General features: G+C 47.3%; 1 protein-coding gene across 1 annotated transcript; it reads right to left on the bottom strand.

Moving 5' to 3' along the window:
• Positions 1-679: 679 nt before the first annotated feature.
• Positions 680-6,068, bottom strand: SHISA2 (shisa family member 2). Its single transcript, XM_029960903.1, is given in 4 exon segments — positions 680-3,509; positions 5,510-5,565; positions 5,567-5,602; positions 5,604-6,068. Coding segments are annotated over 4 exon segments (1,122 nt in total). The 3' UTR covers positions 680-2,944.
• Positions 6,069-16,524: the final 10,456 nt, after the last annotated feature.

Here is a 16,524-nt window from a genome sequence, read left to right as displayed (position 1 = left end):
CCTACTGAAACCAAAATCCCCCAAAAATGCTGTTTGCTGCAGAGCATTTGGTATTATTTGGAAATGGGGAACCTCATGGGTCCATGAGCTCTGGCCCATCCTGCTCCTGCTGCTGCTCCTCAGCCACCCTTGTGGCTGCTGAGACATGAGGGGTCCCCATCTCATCTGATGCTCAGATGCCATCTCCCTGCTCCCCTTCTCTACAAACATACACCCTCACACATGCCCCACTGGGGCACCATGTTCAGCCATGTAAGTTGATGGGTTTACTGTTAGTCTTTAAAAATGCAGCAAAAAATCCAAACTTTGCTTTTTTCTGGAGAAGTGGGCTGGTCAGATGTGCTTTTGTAGACAGAAGAAAGTAAATTATTAACTGGAGAAAAAAAGAGCCTATGACAAAGCAAACAAAACTAAAGTCACACTGTAAAGTATTTATTAAGAAACAAAGGGGGCTTTTTTCTTCATTTGTAAGAAACACTTTAAAGCAAGTGCTCTTTCAGAGATTTAAAAGCTATATTAAATGGTAACATTGGTTTTACATTATTGTACATGACATTAAAAAAATCACCACATCTCACAAAATTCCTTCTATTACAACTCAGGTTTCTCTGCCTTCAGTTGTAAATTAATTTCTACAGACTTAAATTTAACTTATTCTTTTTTCTTTTTTTTTTTTTTTAAACAAGTAAACAATATACAAAGATTCACCTGAATTTCATAGGTCAGAGAAGGTGTCCTTGCCAGGGCCTGTGCAAGGCAGGCAGTGTGTGCACTGGTGGCAGGGGGAGCTGATTTGGTTCACAGCTGGGAAACGTCATGACCACAGAGATGAGCTGCTTGTCTGGCCATGCAGGAACAGGCCAGGTCTCACCTGGGGCCAAGCACCTCCAGCTCCTTCTGAAGCCACGGGCAGCTGCCAGCTCAGCTTGGGAAGGTCAGAGTGATCACGCTACAACGTGGCCATGTAGAGACCTAAATCCCCATGAGACCAGACAGCAGGGTGGGTCCTTCAGAAGCTTGGCAGCACCCAGCTCTGGTGCAACCACTACCTTGAAGATCCCCAAGCACCACGCTGAGCAGGCAGAGCAGGGCAGACACTGACACCTCCAGCAGCCGGGCACTGCCTTCCCGAAGACACCCAGCCTGGCTGGAGGGGATGCCAGGTCCCATACACCAATCTTTCTATCCAGGTCCTGCACACTGACTGGGCAATCGCAGCCAGGAACAACAGATCTGGGATAAATTACCTATTCATTTCCCCATGGCAGCAGCCAAACCATTTCTGCCCACTGCAGACTGCCTGTGTGTGGCATGTTTATGAGCAAACCACTGGATTTGGCAAAGTGTCTGCACCTTATGTGTCATTTAAAAACAGACATACAAAAAATAACAGTATCACAGTTATTGCTACATATTGATACAGTATCAGGCAAGAAGAAACCTTTTGTAATGTCTGGTCTGGTTACAGTAATTGCCTGTTCTTTTGTACAGAGCCTCAGTCTTCTGTTGCAGTGTTTTGGCTGAAGAACAAATGGATGGAAACGCAGAGACTGTGCTTTCTTAAGAGACAAAACCAGCCTTAGTTTGCTACATCTGGGTTGATATATTACAAGTAGCATGATCTGATTATTCCCTGCACGCTGTTGCCTTTCCACGTGGAGAGGTGTTCTCTCCAGATGAAGCGAAGCAAAACAGAGCCAGCAGCTCCAGTGTGAAGTGTCCCCCAGTCCACACCTCACCATCTCCCTGATCCCCACGGCACTGCAAGCACCCTTGTCCTTTGGTTGGGCCTTTTTCCTTATTATTAAATACAGCTGTGCCTTCCTAGTCCCCTGCCCCACAGGTAAAGAAGAAAAGAGGACGGGTTTCAAACCTGCGCCAGCCCTACCGTGTCCCAGCCAGGGCAATTCTGTGAGACTCCCCTACTCCCACATGGGAGGGCAGGGGACTCAGAATGGGCTGGCGGGGGAGCGGGACAAACTCCATTTTCCTACAGGCAGACTCAGCTGCAAGTAGGCTTTGGGGCTGACAACTTCATGCATATTCCTGCAGGTTTACTGTTTCATGAGAAGTGAGGTTAAACTAGGCATATTTGGAATCACAGTATGACCTTTCCCTGTGAAGGCAGTTTCAGCTCAGATGCTGCCAGCTGTACCAAAGCTGTGCTGAGTATCACAAAGAGCAAGCACCTCGTACTGTGTTTTTAGTAAAATGTTCACAAAGATAGTCTGTGCAAACCACTACTGGGTCCTGATCTTGAGACAAAACGAAATCAAGGATTTCAAGTGCACTGGAAGAAGAGCTGAATAATTCACTCTTCTAATTCCTACATAAATACCAGGGACAAGGAAAACTGGTCTTTGCAAGACAAAGTCTCTCGTGGCATTTCATCCCAAACTGGATGTGTGTAAGAAGCCGTGAAGGCTGGTTACCAGCGCCCTGCACGCAGGGATTGCACTGTTTGGCTCTTGGTTGTGATTGTCTGTAAAACATCGGGAAATGTCATTAAGGAGCTGGGAGAGGAGAAGAGAGGTTTAAGTACTGCGGTCTTGTACAGTGTAACAAAACTCTTTCTACGAATTAATTAGGCAAATACTTCTGACCATGTCATACCTGAAGGGCACTTAATGGCTCCGACATTTATCTCTCAAGTACAGTAATGTGAAATACATATGCATTTTCAGCATAATCCGCCGCTGCTGTAAATCACGCACTGGAATGAGAGCGTATCTGGCAACGTTAATTCCGAGATATCATCCTTACAGTTTCTGGCAACAGACCTCGTTGAAAATAAATGGTTTATAAACACTGTCTGACATGCATGAGCCTTTCAAAATTATTTACAAGTGATGTTCTGGGAGCTTCATTCCAAGGAAGTATTTCTCCTCTGTTCAGTTTAGATATTAAAATCTTCTGGGCAGGAAGGGGGAGGAAGGCATCAGCGCTACACAGTCACAGCTGGGTACATCTTCTGTTCGCTGTTGGTGTGCGGGTAGGGAGACTGGATCTGCCTGTAGCCACTCTGCAAACCGTCTAGGAAGGGGGGCACCGGGGTCAGCGGCATCGAGTCATGCTGCACAGTGTAGCCCATGTACTGGGGGTGCAGGTACTGCCCCTGGTGCGGCACGATCTGGGTGGCCTGCTGGCAGTTCAGCACTGAGAAGTTCGTCGGCATGTTGACATAGACATTATTCATGGTCCCTTCTGGCAAACAGCAGTTGGTCTGGGACCTGGTCGGTGGGGCTCTGGCCCCTGAGTTGGCACTGGAGCTGGAGCTGGCAGCTGTGCTTGACTGGCGAGAGGAGGAGCCCCGGGAGGTGCTGGCACTTGGGATCATGGGGATTGTCTCCATCAGGCGGGTGCCCCCAGGGGCTCGACTCTGCTGGGGCTCCTGCTTGGGCCGCAGGCATCTGCAGCAGCAAGCTGCCACCAGTGACCCCAAGATGATGAAGGCGACAAATACAGATCCAACGATAAGGAATGGCACATAGATGGGCACTGCAACAGCAAGGAAAACATTGTCACTGGGGCCAAAGACAAACCTCAGCAGCTCCAGCAGAAGTCCCCCCTCATCCAAGCGGAGCCCATTCCTCCCAGCACAGATCAGTGCAGGGCAAGCACTGACAACTGTGTGTGCAGCCAACCATTTTACACTGGAATGATGAAAAGGGCTGCCTAAACCAACAGCTTAAGTTTCCAAAAGCATCTTTACAGTTATTAGCAGGGATGAAAGCCCACAGCTCACACCTTGAGGGAGGACAGCTCACTCCTGGTGACGGTGGTCTAGTCCACATTAACCGCTGCTCCACCTTTCATCAGATTGCGTCTCCAATATGCCTTGCTAGAAAAATTAGGCAAGACATTGCTAGGTTTGAACAGTGCCTTAGGGAGATACTTTGGGGGCAGGATCCCTGCTGAGGGCTCAGGAGCATAAGGTAGTCAAATACCAGTGCTGCATCAAATCCCTCCCCATCACCAGCCCACTCTGGCTTGTTGTCACCCCCTGGGGAAGGGAGGCAGCAAGGCAGTGACCAGACAGCAGTCACAGGGACTCTGACACCCCATAGCCCTGGGGATGAGCATCTGCTTGCTCTGCACTTCAGCCCTGGCTTTAGGGAGAAACTACAGAGCAGGCACTGGGGAGACTGCACCATGCTCCAAAGCTTCGCTGCCAGCAGAGGGGCAGCATCACTCCTTGCAAGGCTTAATGAAGGGACATCAGGGCAGGACAAGTGAGGGTGGGCAAGGGGTGGGAGCAGAAAGTATGGGCGATGCTTCACGGGTGGGATCAGGAGCCACCAAGCATGGCAAACACCATCTTTGGAAGGACCTGGGCTCCAGGCACCACTCCCAGGAAAAAAGCTGTTTTCTCTGCCTCACTAAGAAATGTACATGGATATAGCCGAGAATAATGAAGGAGAGGTGCATCCCTTCAGTGCTTGTGAATGCTCCCAACAGCCTGTCTGGAGTTCATCATTTCCACCAAAACCCAGCAGCCCCAAGACTCCAGCAGGGCTGTGGACCCCTGCTTGACCCTGTCTGACCTTGCTAAGACAGCCACTGCTAATGACATGCAAGTTCACAGTGCCAGTGCAGGGCGATGGCTCCCAAACCTATTGAGCAGTAAACACCAATTTAAAAAAAATGCCTTGCTCTGAGAACTGCAAAGAAGGTTTATCTGTCTGCTCAGGTCAGAATACCTCCTTGCACAGCTGATTACACGGAGCAAGTTTTAACCAAAAGGACACAATTCTTCCATCAATTCAGCACTTTTAAACAAAAGGCTGCAAAACATCATCTCCACTTCTGTGCTTGATGCTGCAGCGGCTCTTAAGCAGGTGCACACACTTGCTACAGACAGTAACGCACAAGTTTTGCAAGAGTAAATCTGTCCTAATTATAACATCACTTCAGGCTACTTCTCGTGTGCTCAGCATGCGTCAATGGGAGCAAAGGTGCTGGGGAGCCACCGAGGCTTTTTTAAACAGTAGTAGAAAGACTTGAGTTTATCCTTGAAATTCAATCTTGTAAAGCCAGTCCTAAGTGGGGATATCTGAGCTGGAAGAACATACACAATTACAGTGGGGACCAGCCAGAGTTCTTTTGACATATCCTGTTACTTTTTCTCTTTTGCTCGTATGCGGTCGTCTCATTTTTTCCTTCTCTTTTGAATGGGGAGCACAACTGGAGCTGAGGAGCCCGCTCGAAGTGGCGGCAGAGCTGCGCCAGGCCGGGACTACAGGGAGTGTTGTCACCTGCTCTAACGGAGACGTAGCTGGGATTTCCAATAATAAGGGCAGGAAAAGCCAGGCCTTCAGCTTGGGCACTTCTCCCCGTGTAACAGCCGCCGCCGGGCCCGGCCAGCCCCACGACTCGACGGAGGAGGGAACCGGCGACATGGGGGGGAAAAGGGCGGGCAAGACGTTCAACGCAAACCCGCGCGGAGCCGCCGAGCCGGAGGGACCCGCGGTGCCACCCTCGGCGGGCCGCCCTCACCTGCCCGCGCCGGTCGGAGCCGTCCTTGCCGGGCCGGCCCGGCTCCGCGCCGCCCTGCCGCCGGTCGTTTTTCGCAGGCGCCCTGGTCGAGCCGCGCCTCGGCGCTGGGAGCAGCAGTACCGGAGGGCGCAGCTGCCGCAGCAGATGGTGGCGTCGCCGCCGTCGAAGCGCTCGGGGCACTGGAAGCCGTCCCGCCAGCCGCCCTGCCCGTCCAGCCAGCCGTGGCAGTACTCGCCGCTCGCCGCGGCCCCCGCGGCAGCAGCCCAGCCCAGCGCCGCCAGCAGCAGCCAGCCCCGCATGCGCCGCCGCGGGGGCGGCCGCGCCGTCAGAGCCCCCCCGCCGGGGCAGCGCCGCCCGGCCCCCCGGGGCAGGCAGCGCCGCCGCGCTGCGGGGAGTGTGGCCGCGGGTCCCCGCCGCCGCCGCCACATGCCCGGGGCCGGCCGACGGGGTGCGGGCGGCTGCGGGACGCACCGCCCGAGCGGCACCGGCGGGGCGGGGGGCGCCGCTACTCGGCTCTCGCTCGCCGCCGCCGCGCCGTGCCCGGCCCGGCCCGCGCCCTCCTCCGCGCCCATGGGGCGCAGGCCGGCGGGTGCCCACGATCCTCCACCGACGGACTGGGGCAGGCGCTGAGGAGCCGCCAACACCTCCCTTGTGCGCCCCGTCCGGCACCGCGCCCGCTTGCGCCGCTGAGCGCGGGGGGCGCCGCTCCCGCTCTTATAGGCGGCGGGGGCTGCCCCAGGCGCGCATGCGCCCCGCCCCGCCCCTGCCCGACGGGGCGGTACCGCTCCCGACGCGGAGAGGAGGAGAAGGAGAGGAGGGAGAAGGGGAAGAGGGAGAAGGGAGCGAGGAGAAGGGGACGGGTGCGTCACCAGAGGCCAGCCCGGGGGTCGCGCTGCCTCTCCCCAAGACCCACTGTGGCTGTCCCAGACAGGCGTTCTCCCCACCGCATTTCCGGGCGCTATGACCGAAGCATCCCTCCGCCCCCAAAAGAGCGGCCGCCCATATTTTTGCCTCACGGCTTCTTAAAAGTCAGCGGCAAACCAAAGATGCACCTTTAAACACGCCCGAGGTGTCAGCAAAGTTTGTGTTTTCTCCTTCCCTCTGAGACAGCTCTTGTGGCACCGATCGCAGATTTCACTTAAACCGCATTACGTCAAGTAAAATAATACTTCTTTTAATAAAAAGGCACAAACAGGGCAACTCCGATAAGGGGTACTGTTTTTAAATCCTGCTGGTAAGGACTGTCACTGCAAGGAATGTGACTGCAAAGTATTGTTTATTTCTCTCATTCTTTCAAGCTCTTCTTCTTCAGTGAAATTATTGTCTTTCCCTGGCAACATATCGGTCCTTCCCCCGCCCTCTTCATCCACCTGTTTTGTTCTCTTTTCAGACACACTCTGGCGCTGCAGGCTTTCATGGAGCTGCTGGTCCGGTGGAGCAGATTCTGCTCAAATTAGGGCCCAGGTAGTTGCATTTTACCCCTTGAGTTTCGCTGTTACTCGCAGTGAGTACTTTCCCAGCCACAGCCCTTCTGCAGCTCAGCCAGTGGCTGAGCAGAGGTGGTTCCCACACACGTCACACCTTACTTACCTCAGAGATGATTAGTAACCCGGAGCAGCTAACCTTTGGAAAAGTCTGTAGTTATCAAGATGAAAAGTGAGATTGCAGCTTCTGTGCCATCAAATTGACCCAGCTGGGTGAACAAGATGAAACTTGCAGCGATTTGAATGATGGAGTTTGAGATGCTCCATCTCAAAACCTGTCAGCTCTGGCATGAGAAGCCCACCACAGACAGCTGTGGATTTTGTACACTCCCCCCGCACCACCCACAACACCCATTGCCCAAGACACCCCGCGCTGTGGGTCAGCGATGAGTCACAGCAAGGAAAGGGGCTTGTCTGGGGAAGGAATTAGAACCATGAGCTCCCGCCAGTGACCTGCCTTTGGTTGTCTGGCAGCCACAAGTGACAGCACAGCAGCTGTTAAATGCTTACATTCACAGAGATCTTCCTACGAGATCATTTTCTTTAAATCTGAGTTGGAGTCACATTTTCATAATAAGAAAAGCAGCTTCTCAGTTCTTTTATACGTGGCAAGCAAAATACTTTCCCAGCCCCATCCTTCGAGCTGATGGTTCACTGATACTCAGTATGGTGGATCTCTTTCAATAGCAATAACAGACTATGAGAAGATAGGTAAAAAGCAAATTATCTAATCTAACCTATCTATACTCCAAGTTAGGAGCCTCGATCACAACAAAGTACCAGCACCAGATCTCCTGCAGAGATTATCTGTAACAGGTACTTTATATATTCAAGCTTGGGATTTGTTTCAACTTGTATGGGTAGCAGCAGAGATAATAGCGTACCTCATTATGCTTTTGTAAAACTTAAAACATCTGGCATTTTGCAAAATGCTTTAGATCCTATTTAGCAATAGACTAACTAGTGGAGGGTTTTTTTCCCTCACTGTCTTTACAAGCTGATCAGGTATGATTTAAATTTAAAAGCACACAAAAAAATCCAGAACCAAACTATGTGAAAATATGTAAGTATGGCAACAGTCTTTTCCACTCTGTGACTTTTTCACTCACTTTCTGGTGTCTAGCATAAATTAGCTTAATCTATTTCAATATAAAATAAACTCACCACTAAGGTCCCAGGTCCTGTAGGACACAAAACCCACTTATCCCATCAAACTGAGTCTTGTGCAGCTTTTAGATATAACTGAAACATCATATAGATGTTAGAGTGGGGAGAGATTTCGAAAGCCTAGAGATATTCAATAATGATCACATAGTCTATAAATCTCTATCTGCTTCAACTTTCTTTTAATTTTTTTTTCTACAAACCTCTGAATTTTTAGTCCTACTACCAGGTATAGTTTTCTGAGGCCTTTGGGTGAGCAGACATGTTCTTTGTCCTCTCCAGCCAAAAGCATGAGCTCAGGAAAGCAAATAACCACATTTTACTTCAGTAATTTGAAGAACTTGCTATTCTGCTATTCCTGAAAAATCATCTCCCTTAGAGCAGGGAAAATAAGAGGTAAAAGAACTTTTGTTAGTTGTCTGAAACTGCTAAAGTGCATTTTGCATATAATTTTTAACACTCTGAGCTGTAAACTGTCAGTGCAGCAGTGTAGGGGATAAGCCCATCTACAGCACTTTACAGCTTCTGAAGGACCCAGTGTTCAGCTGTTGCACTGGCTGTGTGAGAGCAGTACCTGCACACCTATATGCCTGGGCACAGAGCTGTGGCACAGCTCCCTGTGCCGCTGATCCTTGCAGGCAGAGCTGCTGTGGGATAATCGCCACCATATGCTCAAGTGACTGCGTAAGACCAGTATGTTCTTACCTTGTAAATTCATTCAGTCACTGCATTGACAGACATTCTCCTTATTATAACAGAGGCATTTTTGCTGTTTTTCTACTACAGTCCCTCTACAGATGGGAATTTTTTGTGCCTTCAGAGCACGGGGCCTTGCTTTCCTAAGGTTGGTAGGCCTCATTTACTAATGCTCTTTCCAAATACAAACTGCTCCTAATACAAAAAAAGACAATACCAGAAAAGGCGTGAAAAGAGAGATAATAAAAAAGCACATCTTTCATCCTGAACAGCTCGCAGTTCAAGAAGGGGAAAAACAAGGATACCCCACTTTGGGTCTGAGCTGCTGAACTGTTCACAGCAAGGTACCGCAAGCATTTGCTGGGGCTGGCTGTGGCAGTGTGCATCAGACAGGAAGGAAAGAAAAGAAAGGACAAATAAAAGGAATTTGTAACAATAGGTAAGAAACAACAGTCCCTCTCTCTCCGCCTTGGGTGTACATCCTCCAAGATAATGCAGGAACCCAGACCTCTCACCTTATTCTGTATCTCTGTCTGTTTTGGTTGGAACCTCCTTAGAGCTAGGAAGAGGAAAGCCCTGCAATGCAACTCTCCAATCTGCTGCGAGCTTCTGTAGGTGTGTGTGGCTCTCACTGTTAGGGATGTTTTGCTTTCCCTATCATATTTCCAACCCATGCTGTTGCAGCTTGCCACGTTCCCTTGATGGTCAGAGAGACACAAAACCAGCAGCAACTCTTATTCTCTTTTCTTTTTGACCCATTGGAGATAAACTTTAGATGGTGGATGGATGCTTTCTTCCTTTTGGGATTTTCTGTTTCTTTCTTGATAGCCTTGTCACTTGGGTATATGTGAGATTACCTGCTTTTCATTGCCCAGCCCTGGATGCCAAACAGGCACTTTTGTACCTTTCTCATTATATTTAGCTCATGTACCTGTCATTACATCATTACCATCAAACACTTTTGCAGCCTTATCAGAAACCTTGAAAATCTGGATTTGAGAATTCTTTGGCCCTAAAGTTGTGTCCACGACATTGCAAATCAGGATTGTAAATTAAAACTTGTAACCTGAAGTCTTCTCCCTCCCTTATTCTAGAGAAAATCTAGAATTCATTATCATGGTACTATTGTTTAGATGATTTGGCCACGCTTACCACAAGAGCTGCATTTTATTGCAGTTTGTACACCTCTTCAACAGCAGAGATTCCTCTTCCTGGTAACATAAAATAAAGGAAGCCATTCCAGTCTGTGACCCCATGTAGTTGTTTGTGTGTTTTTAACTTATAAACAAATCACCTTGGAGCCAAGGGTCGGCAATCCCTGCGTCTTTCACATTTATCCTGGCAAAGTCGCTTCTCAGGCAAAACTGTATTTCCTGCTGATAAAGCAATGCCTTGCTGCCCCCATGTGAAGTTAGTGGGAAGGGTAGTGTTATTGAAACTCCATCACTATGGGTTTTGTACCAGAGAACTGTTGAATTCAAGACTGCAATCCATACTGACAGGTTTTACTGACGTAGTTTCCCAGATGAGAATAGTTACCAGAATATATGGGCTTAACTTAGTAGGGTTCCTTTTCTTTACACCTTGGTTATTAACTACCTTTTACACTAGTGTAGGTGTACCTGTGGTAAGCATAATTTAAACACCATCAATACATTTAAAGCTTGAAACTGCCACTCCGATTGTGGTATTACTTGCATAAGCCAGACTGGTTTTTATTTCTGCTTAGGGACCATATTTAATATCTACATTTTAAAATACACATGTATTCATAGCAAAAGGCTTTCTTTTATTGGCTCTCATTTCCTGGAAAATAATTAGATCAAGATGACCCAAGGAAAAAAACCCAACACTCAAAGAAAGAGGCAAAGGACTATAAAAATAGCTTTGAATGAAATGATATGAAGTTAGCACACTCCTCAGGGGCTGGGCTATGGATCTGCAGTGGCTATACTGGCACTGAGCATGTCAGTGGGCAAAGCTCGGCTCCTGCTGTCAGTGCTCACTGTCTCAGAACACGCAGCAGTGACAGCAGAAATCAGCGCTGGCACCACCTTATCACAGCCGGCGCAGACACCTCCCCTATCGCATGTCTGGCTCCAAAATGCACACTGTCTTGATAATGGGGTTAGGGGATGCAGGCTGAAGGGAGGTGAGCAGGGTAACAGTATCTGTGAGTGCTGGGGGACATCTCCGTCCAAATTTACCAGTGTAGGAGGAGACTGTTTCTCAGAAAACATCCCCCCGGTTCCAACACACAGCCTTTAGGGAGTTTGTTAGCATTGTCCAATTACTCAGCCCTGATCAGTACAATTGTCAGGTTCCCTGGAGTCTTAGTACACTGATTTTGGGAGTTTCCACTTACTGCAGACTCAACAGGTTGCTGTCCAGTATGTAAAACCCTGGACACAAAGATGATGTGCACATCTTCAAATTGCACGAACCAACCACTCCAGACACTGGCAAAAAACAAAAGAATTTTAGCCTTTTTTTTTCAGCTCCACAGACAAAAACAAAGGAAGAATTACCTGTGGATTAAATCCATCTTCCCACTGCCTGCCCTCACAGTGACACTGGCCAATTTGACAAGGCATCATTTTTATAAAGTTATTTCAACTAAAAAAAGCCAGGAAAGCTCAGGAATTTTCCACATTCACACTCTAGTTTATGCCACACAGGGCATAAAGCATAAGCATTTTATCAAATGCAGGCAGAAAAAAGTAAGGATAATTTCAAAACAGAAATTTACTGGTGCTCACCTCCTCATGCCACAGTGCAAGACAAGGATTTAGTCACCATGCAGTGAAAGCAGCATCACCACACAGCTGTAGCCCAGGTTATTGCCTGTACAGTAAGTTCAGTGAGCTCTAGCAAGTAAAGAAGCGCTTCTTCTCTGGGTACAGTTCAACAGGACTTGGTACAGCTAAATTTGCAGTTTTGGGTTTTATAGAGGGATTATTTCTGCAAAGGAGCAAGAAGCAGCAACTTGTGGAAAACTAACAATATTTATGAGAATATTTTCTAGATCAGGACATTTTTTTATACTGCTTACAAAAGAAGCAAAAAAGACTATTGTGTCATTCCTGTTTTACTTGACATTACTACCATAGCTCAAATACGACTTACCTTAAAGATGATCTAGCCCGGCAAGGAGGGTTTGGAATTTCTGTCCCACTCCATTTCCCAAGGCTCTAACTTTAAATGATACATCCAGCACTCTGTAGGGATGTTCCATTTTAATGTTACTGTTTCTGTCACTGCTGGAATGGTATCACCATCCGTCTGCCTGAGGTCAGTATATCACTGTATACCACTTTAGCCCCCATATTTCCCAACAGCTCCGAAGCCTGTTAAGCCCTGATGCCACCCCAGCATGGATACTGCCATGACAGAGCAACATGTAATGACTGCACCAGCTACTGCAGCACTAGAAGTAAGTCACAGGGAGAGGGGATGATGAAGGTGACAATTCTGAAGTGTAAAATCACAAATTACTCAGAAGAGTATTTCTAGCTAAATACTGTTATTAATGAATTATAATTTTAAGCTAATAGGCATTTGTATTAGACCTGTATCTTCACTACAGAAATTAAATCTGGATGAGCTACCAGTCTTTCTGCAGTTTCAGCCACTTCTGCACATCCCTGATGCAAGCAGGAGGTTGCTGTTGGCACTGACAGAGCATCATCACACCTGAAGCCAACAAAAACAATGTTAACAGCCTTTGCTCTTTGCTCTCAGAGCAGTGCTCAGCATCAACTTCACTTTGCTATTGCAGGATCAAGTAGGAGCTTTGCCCTGTGGTCTGTACTGCACAAGCTTAGTTGGCAGCCAAAGGTCCTGCCCTCCCTGGGAACGAAGCTTGCTGCTGGTTTGGCAGCTGGAGGTATGTGAACATGTGCCTGCTTCTTTAAAGCTATTCTTGTACTTTAAGCATTACACCACTACTGTGGGGGTAAGCAAAGGCAATGTTAGGTGTAGTGAGTTCCTTCAGACAGCCACCAGTTCCCTTAGTCAGCAACCAAAATAAAAGGTAAAAGAAAAAAAGACAATTCCTGTTTGAAACTGATACAATGTTCATTTCCATGGCATCAAGGCTAGCACTTTCCTTTTGCTATCGCTTCAGTCGGTTCACTTTGACCTGGTGCTAAATCAGAAGTCCCATAGCTGCCTTCGGCATTGCTGTTAAGGATACAGGAGGCAACACGCTGGAGAGCTGTGCCAAGCACAGCTGCACTGAACAACAAAGGCAGCACGCTGGTAAGATACAGGGATGCTCATCATCACTCCTCCACACATTGTCACAAAATGAGTGTCTTCAGCAGAGATGGAGAGATGTCCCTACACTATGAAGGACTAACTGCTCACTGCCATTTCATCCACTTAGCATTTGTGACCCATTCCAAGCCTTTTTTTTAAAAGATAGACTTTTTTTTCCCCAAATGGACACCTTTATCACATGTATCTTACTTTGTCCCCAAACAGAACAACAGTGAAAGTGTTTATGCTCAAAGGTTAAATTCCTTTGTGTGGATGTTGATAAAGAAATAAGGGTAGCCCAAACAGCCAAGGAATGCTAACACTCTTAACAGGATGAGAGGGGTTTGGATGTTTTTTCAGTTTAGGGTATCTTCTACTTAGGTACTCAACCACGGAGTTAATAGACTACCCAACTGTACATAGTTTGTGCATACTTTTTTCCCCAAGGTTTCACTCAGCTGAAAGTCTACTTCAGCTGCCTGTCATCATCTTTTTTCCCCATGAGAACTTACCCACATCTTCTCTTAATAAGAGTATGTGGTATTTTTCAGAATTTCAAGTTTTGTATAATAAATAGTTTGATTTTGAATATTCATCAAGTCTGTGTTTCTTTCCCATTTTACTACACCACAGTGTCTGATCAAAACCTCATCCTCCTAGCTTGCTTGGAAGGATATACTTCGCCTCAGAAGTATATCCTGTTAACACAAAGTGCCATATTAAATACAGAGAGCCAGCAAGGGATTTTTTGACCAGGAGGTATATACCGGCCTCTAATCAGAACTGCATTTTGGAAGCAATTATATCACGTTCTAAAAAGCTGCTGTCCTTCTTCTGCCCAAGCACATGCCTTAGGGTGACACCTGCATTAGAGAAAAGAAAGAGAGAAATCCATCAGTCTGTGAAACATTATTGAACAAACAAATTAAGTATCTTTTGCTCTTTCAGCTGTTTAGGGTAGGAATACATATTCCAAGTTTTCCATAAACTGTTCAAACAGAAATGACTTGATATCCTGGTGGGGACCGATCTATACTCAAAAGTAAAATAAACCCAGAAGCTCTTTGAGTTTGTAGATGCTTCTAAACTTAATCATAGCCTGTTCATAATAAGCTAGAATTGCCTTACCTCTAAAAGGTGAGAAAACAGAAAACAAACCATTCTTTGGAAAAGGTATCAAAGCTAAAGAAACACGTAGTCTACTCACCTCCTCACTGTGGCATGTAACTGCAGCCGTGGGCTATAAAGATTAAATTCCCAAGGCTGAGTAAAAAAAGCATTAAGTAATAAACCTCCTAGCAACAGGAGTCAAATGGGTGAGAAGGACTGTTCAAATATTGAAGTTTAACAAAAGTCTACCACCTTAAAGGCGTTTCAGAAAATGTTTATGACCTGAAAACAAAAGGTCACATGTTCACCACTAAACTATGTCCCTAAGCACCATGTCAATGTGTTTTTTGAACACTCCCAGGGATGGCAACTCAACCACTTCCCTGGGCAGCCTGTTCCAGTGCTTGACAACAAGCCTTTCAGTGAACAAATTTTTCCTAACACCCAATCTAAACCTCCCATGGCACAACTCGAGGCCATTTCCTCTTATCCTGTCACTTATTACCTGGGAGAAGAGGCCAACCCCCATCTCACTGCCACTTCCTTTCAGGCAGTTGTAGAGAGCGAGAAGTTTCCCCTGAGCCTTCTTTTCTTCAAGTTAAACAATCCCAGCTCCCTCAGCTGCTCCTCATAAGATCTGTGCTTCAGACCCTTCACCAGCTTCACTGCCCTTCTCTGGACACACTCCAGCACCTCAATGTCCTTGTTGTGAGGAGCCCAAAACTGAACATAGGACTTGAGGTGCAGCCTCACCAGTGCCGGGTATGAGGGGTCAATCACTGCCCAGTCCTGCTGGCCAAACTATTGGTGATACAAGTGCACCCATCCAAGCCATGATCAACCAGTTTCTCCAGGAAAATGCTGTGGAAGATGGTGTCAAAGGCTTTCCTGAAGTCCAGGCAGACAACATCCACAGCCTTTCTGCTAAGCAAGGACCTGCCTTTCACAAACCCATGCTGGCTTGCCCTTGTCCTGCCATGTGGCAGCACTCGACATGATCTGCTCCATGACCTTCCCCGGCACGGATCTCAGGGTGACAGGCCTGTACTTCCTTGGATCCTCCTTCTGCATCTTCTGGTAGATAGGCAACACATTGGCTGATCTCCAGTCAACCAGGACCTCCCTGGTTAGCCAGGGCTGCTGGTAAGTGATTGAAAGTGGCTTGGCCAACTCTTCCACCAGCTCCTTTAGTACCCTTGGGTGGATCCCATCTGGCCCTGCAGACTTGGGGGTGGCACAGCAGGACACTGACCATTTCCCTACACACGCTGCATGACAGGGCTTTGTGGTGGTATGTAACTGGCAGCCTCCTGCCACCTGGTGAAAGCAGCATTCTCCATCAGAGCTACTGGAATCCTGACAGGACTCCCTTGATTTTATATTTTAATTCATTTGGTAATGGAGTTAATTTATAATTTTTTCCCCAAAAAAGTTAAAATAAAAAAAAAGAATCGCCAATGTAGAAAACAAAACTGCTATTTCTACCTACTAAACAAAACATTCAATCAATACAAGAAAATCATATTACAAATGCAGTTGTTTTGGGATTAGAAAAATATCAAGATATAAATATTTGAGATCAGAAGAAATTATCCCCAACTGAATTAAAATGAGTTGTCCCATTCACAATAGGGAGCCTTGCGCACTACATCCCCTCACCTCTTCCCACACTTCTCCTCCCTCACCAGCTCCATCCTCTTTTTAAGCAACCTACCAGTCTGGTTGGGTGGAGATGGCACGTCACAGCTGGGCTGGAGTTCCGTGGGCACTGTCGCAGCAGGTAACCACTGCCTTCCAGAGCTGCTGCAGGCATCACCTCCCCTCCCTAAACCCACCTGCCCATTTCCATGAGAAGCTGTACCAGTCTACTACAGGGATAATTCAACCATCCACTGGTGTCTGGAGGCAGCAGCCACAGCACTGAAAGGTACTTAATGAGAGGGAAGAGCGAAAAAGCCTGACAGCTGTTTCCCAGCAATTAGTCCAAAACCTACATAATTTATTGCTGGAAATTTCTGGGGGTAGCCAGTTCTTTGTTCTTAGAAATTTGGATAAGGGTTTTAGGGAAACAAACTTTTTACAGAGCATAAAGCATTTATACTCTATGGTACAGATAGATTTTTTTATATTGTTACTCTTAATTTCTCATTAAGTACGTGCAAGGTGCCTCTTTCATATCTCCTGCTGAGACATTCCAGGTATAACCTGGAATAACACGTAAGAGAGCTGACATGATTGACTCTGGATTATTTCTTCTGTTAGCATGAGTAGCAGACTGGAAAAGACTAAAGAATTACCACTGATGTCAAAAAGG

This window comes from Manacus vitellinus, unplaced genomic scaffold, assembly GCF_001715985.3.
Source record: "Manacus vitellinus isolate BGI_N305 unplaced genomic scaffold, ASM171598v3 scaffold_2_pilon, whole genome shotgun sequence".
NCBI classification, from domain to species: Eukaryota; Metazoa; Chordata; class Aves; order Passeriformes; family Pipridae; genus Manacus; species Manacus vitellinus.
This window is presented reverse-complemented; position numbering and strand designations above follow the sequence as displayed.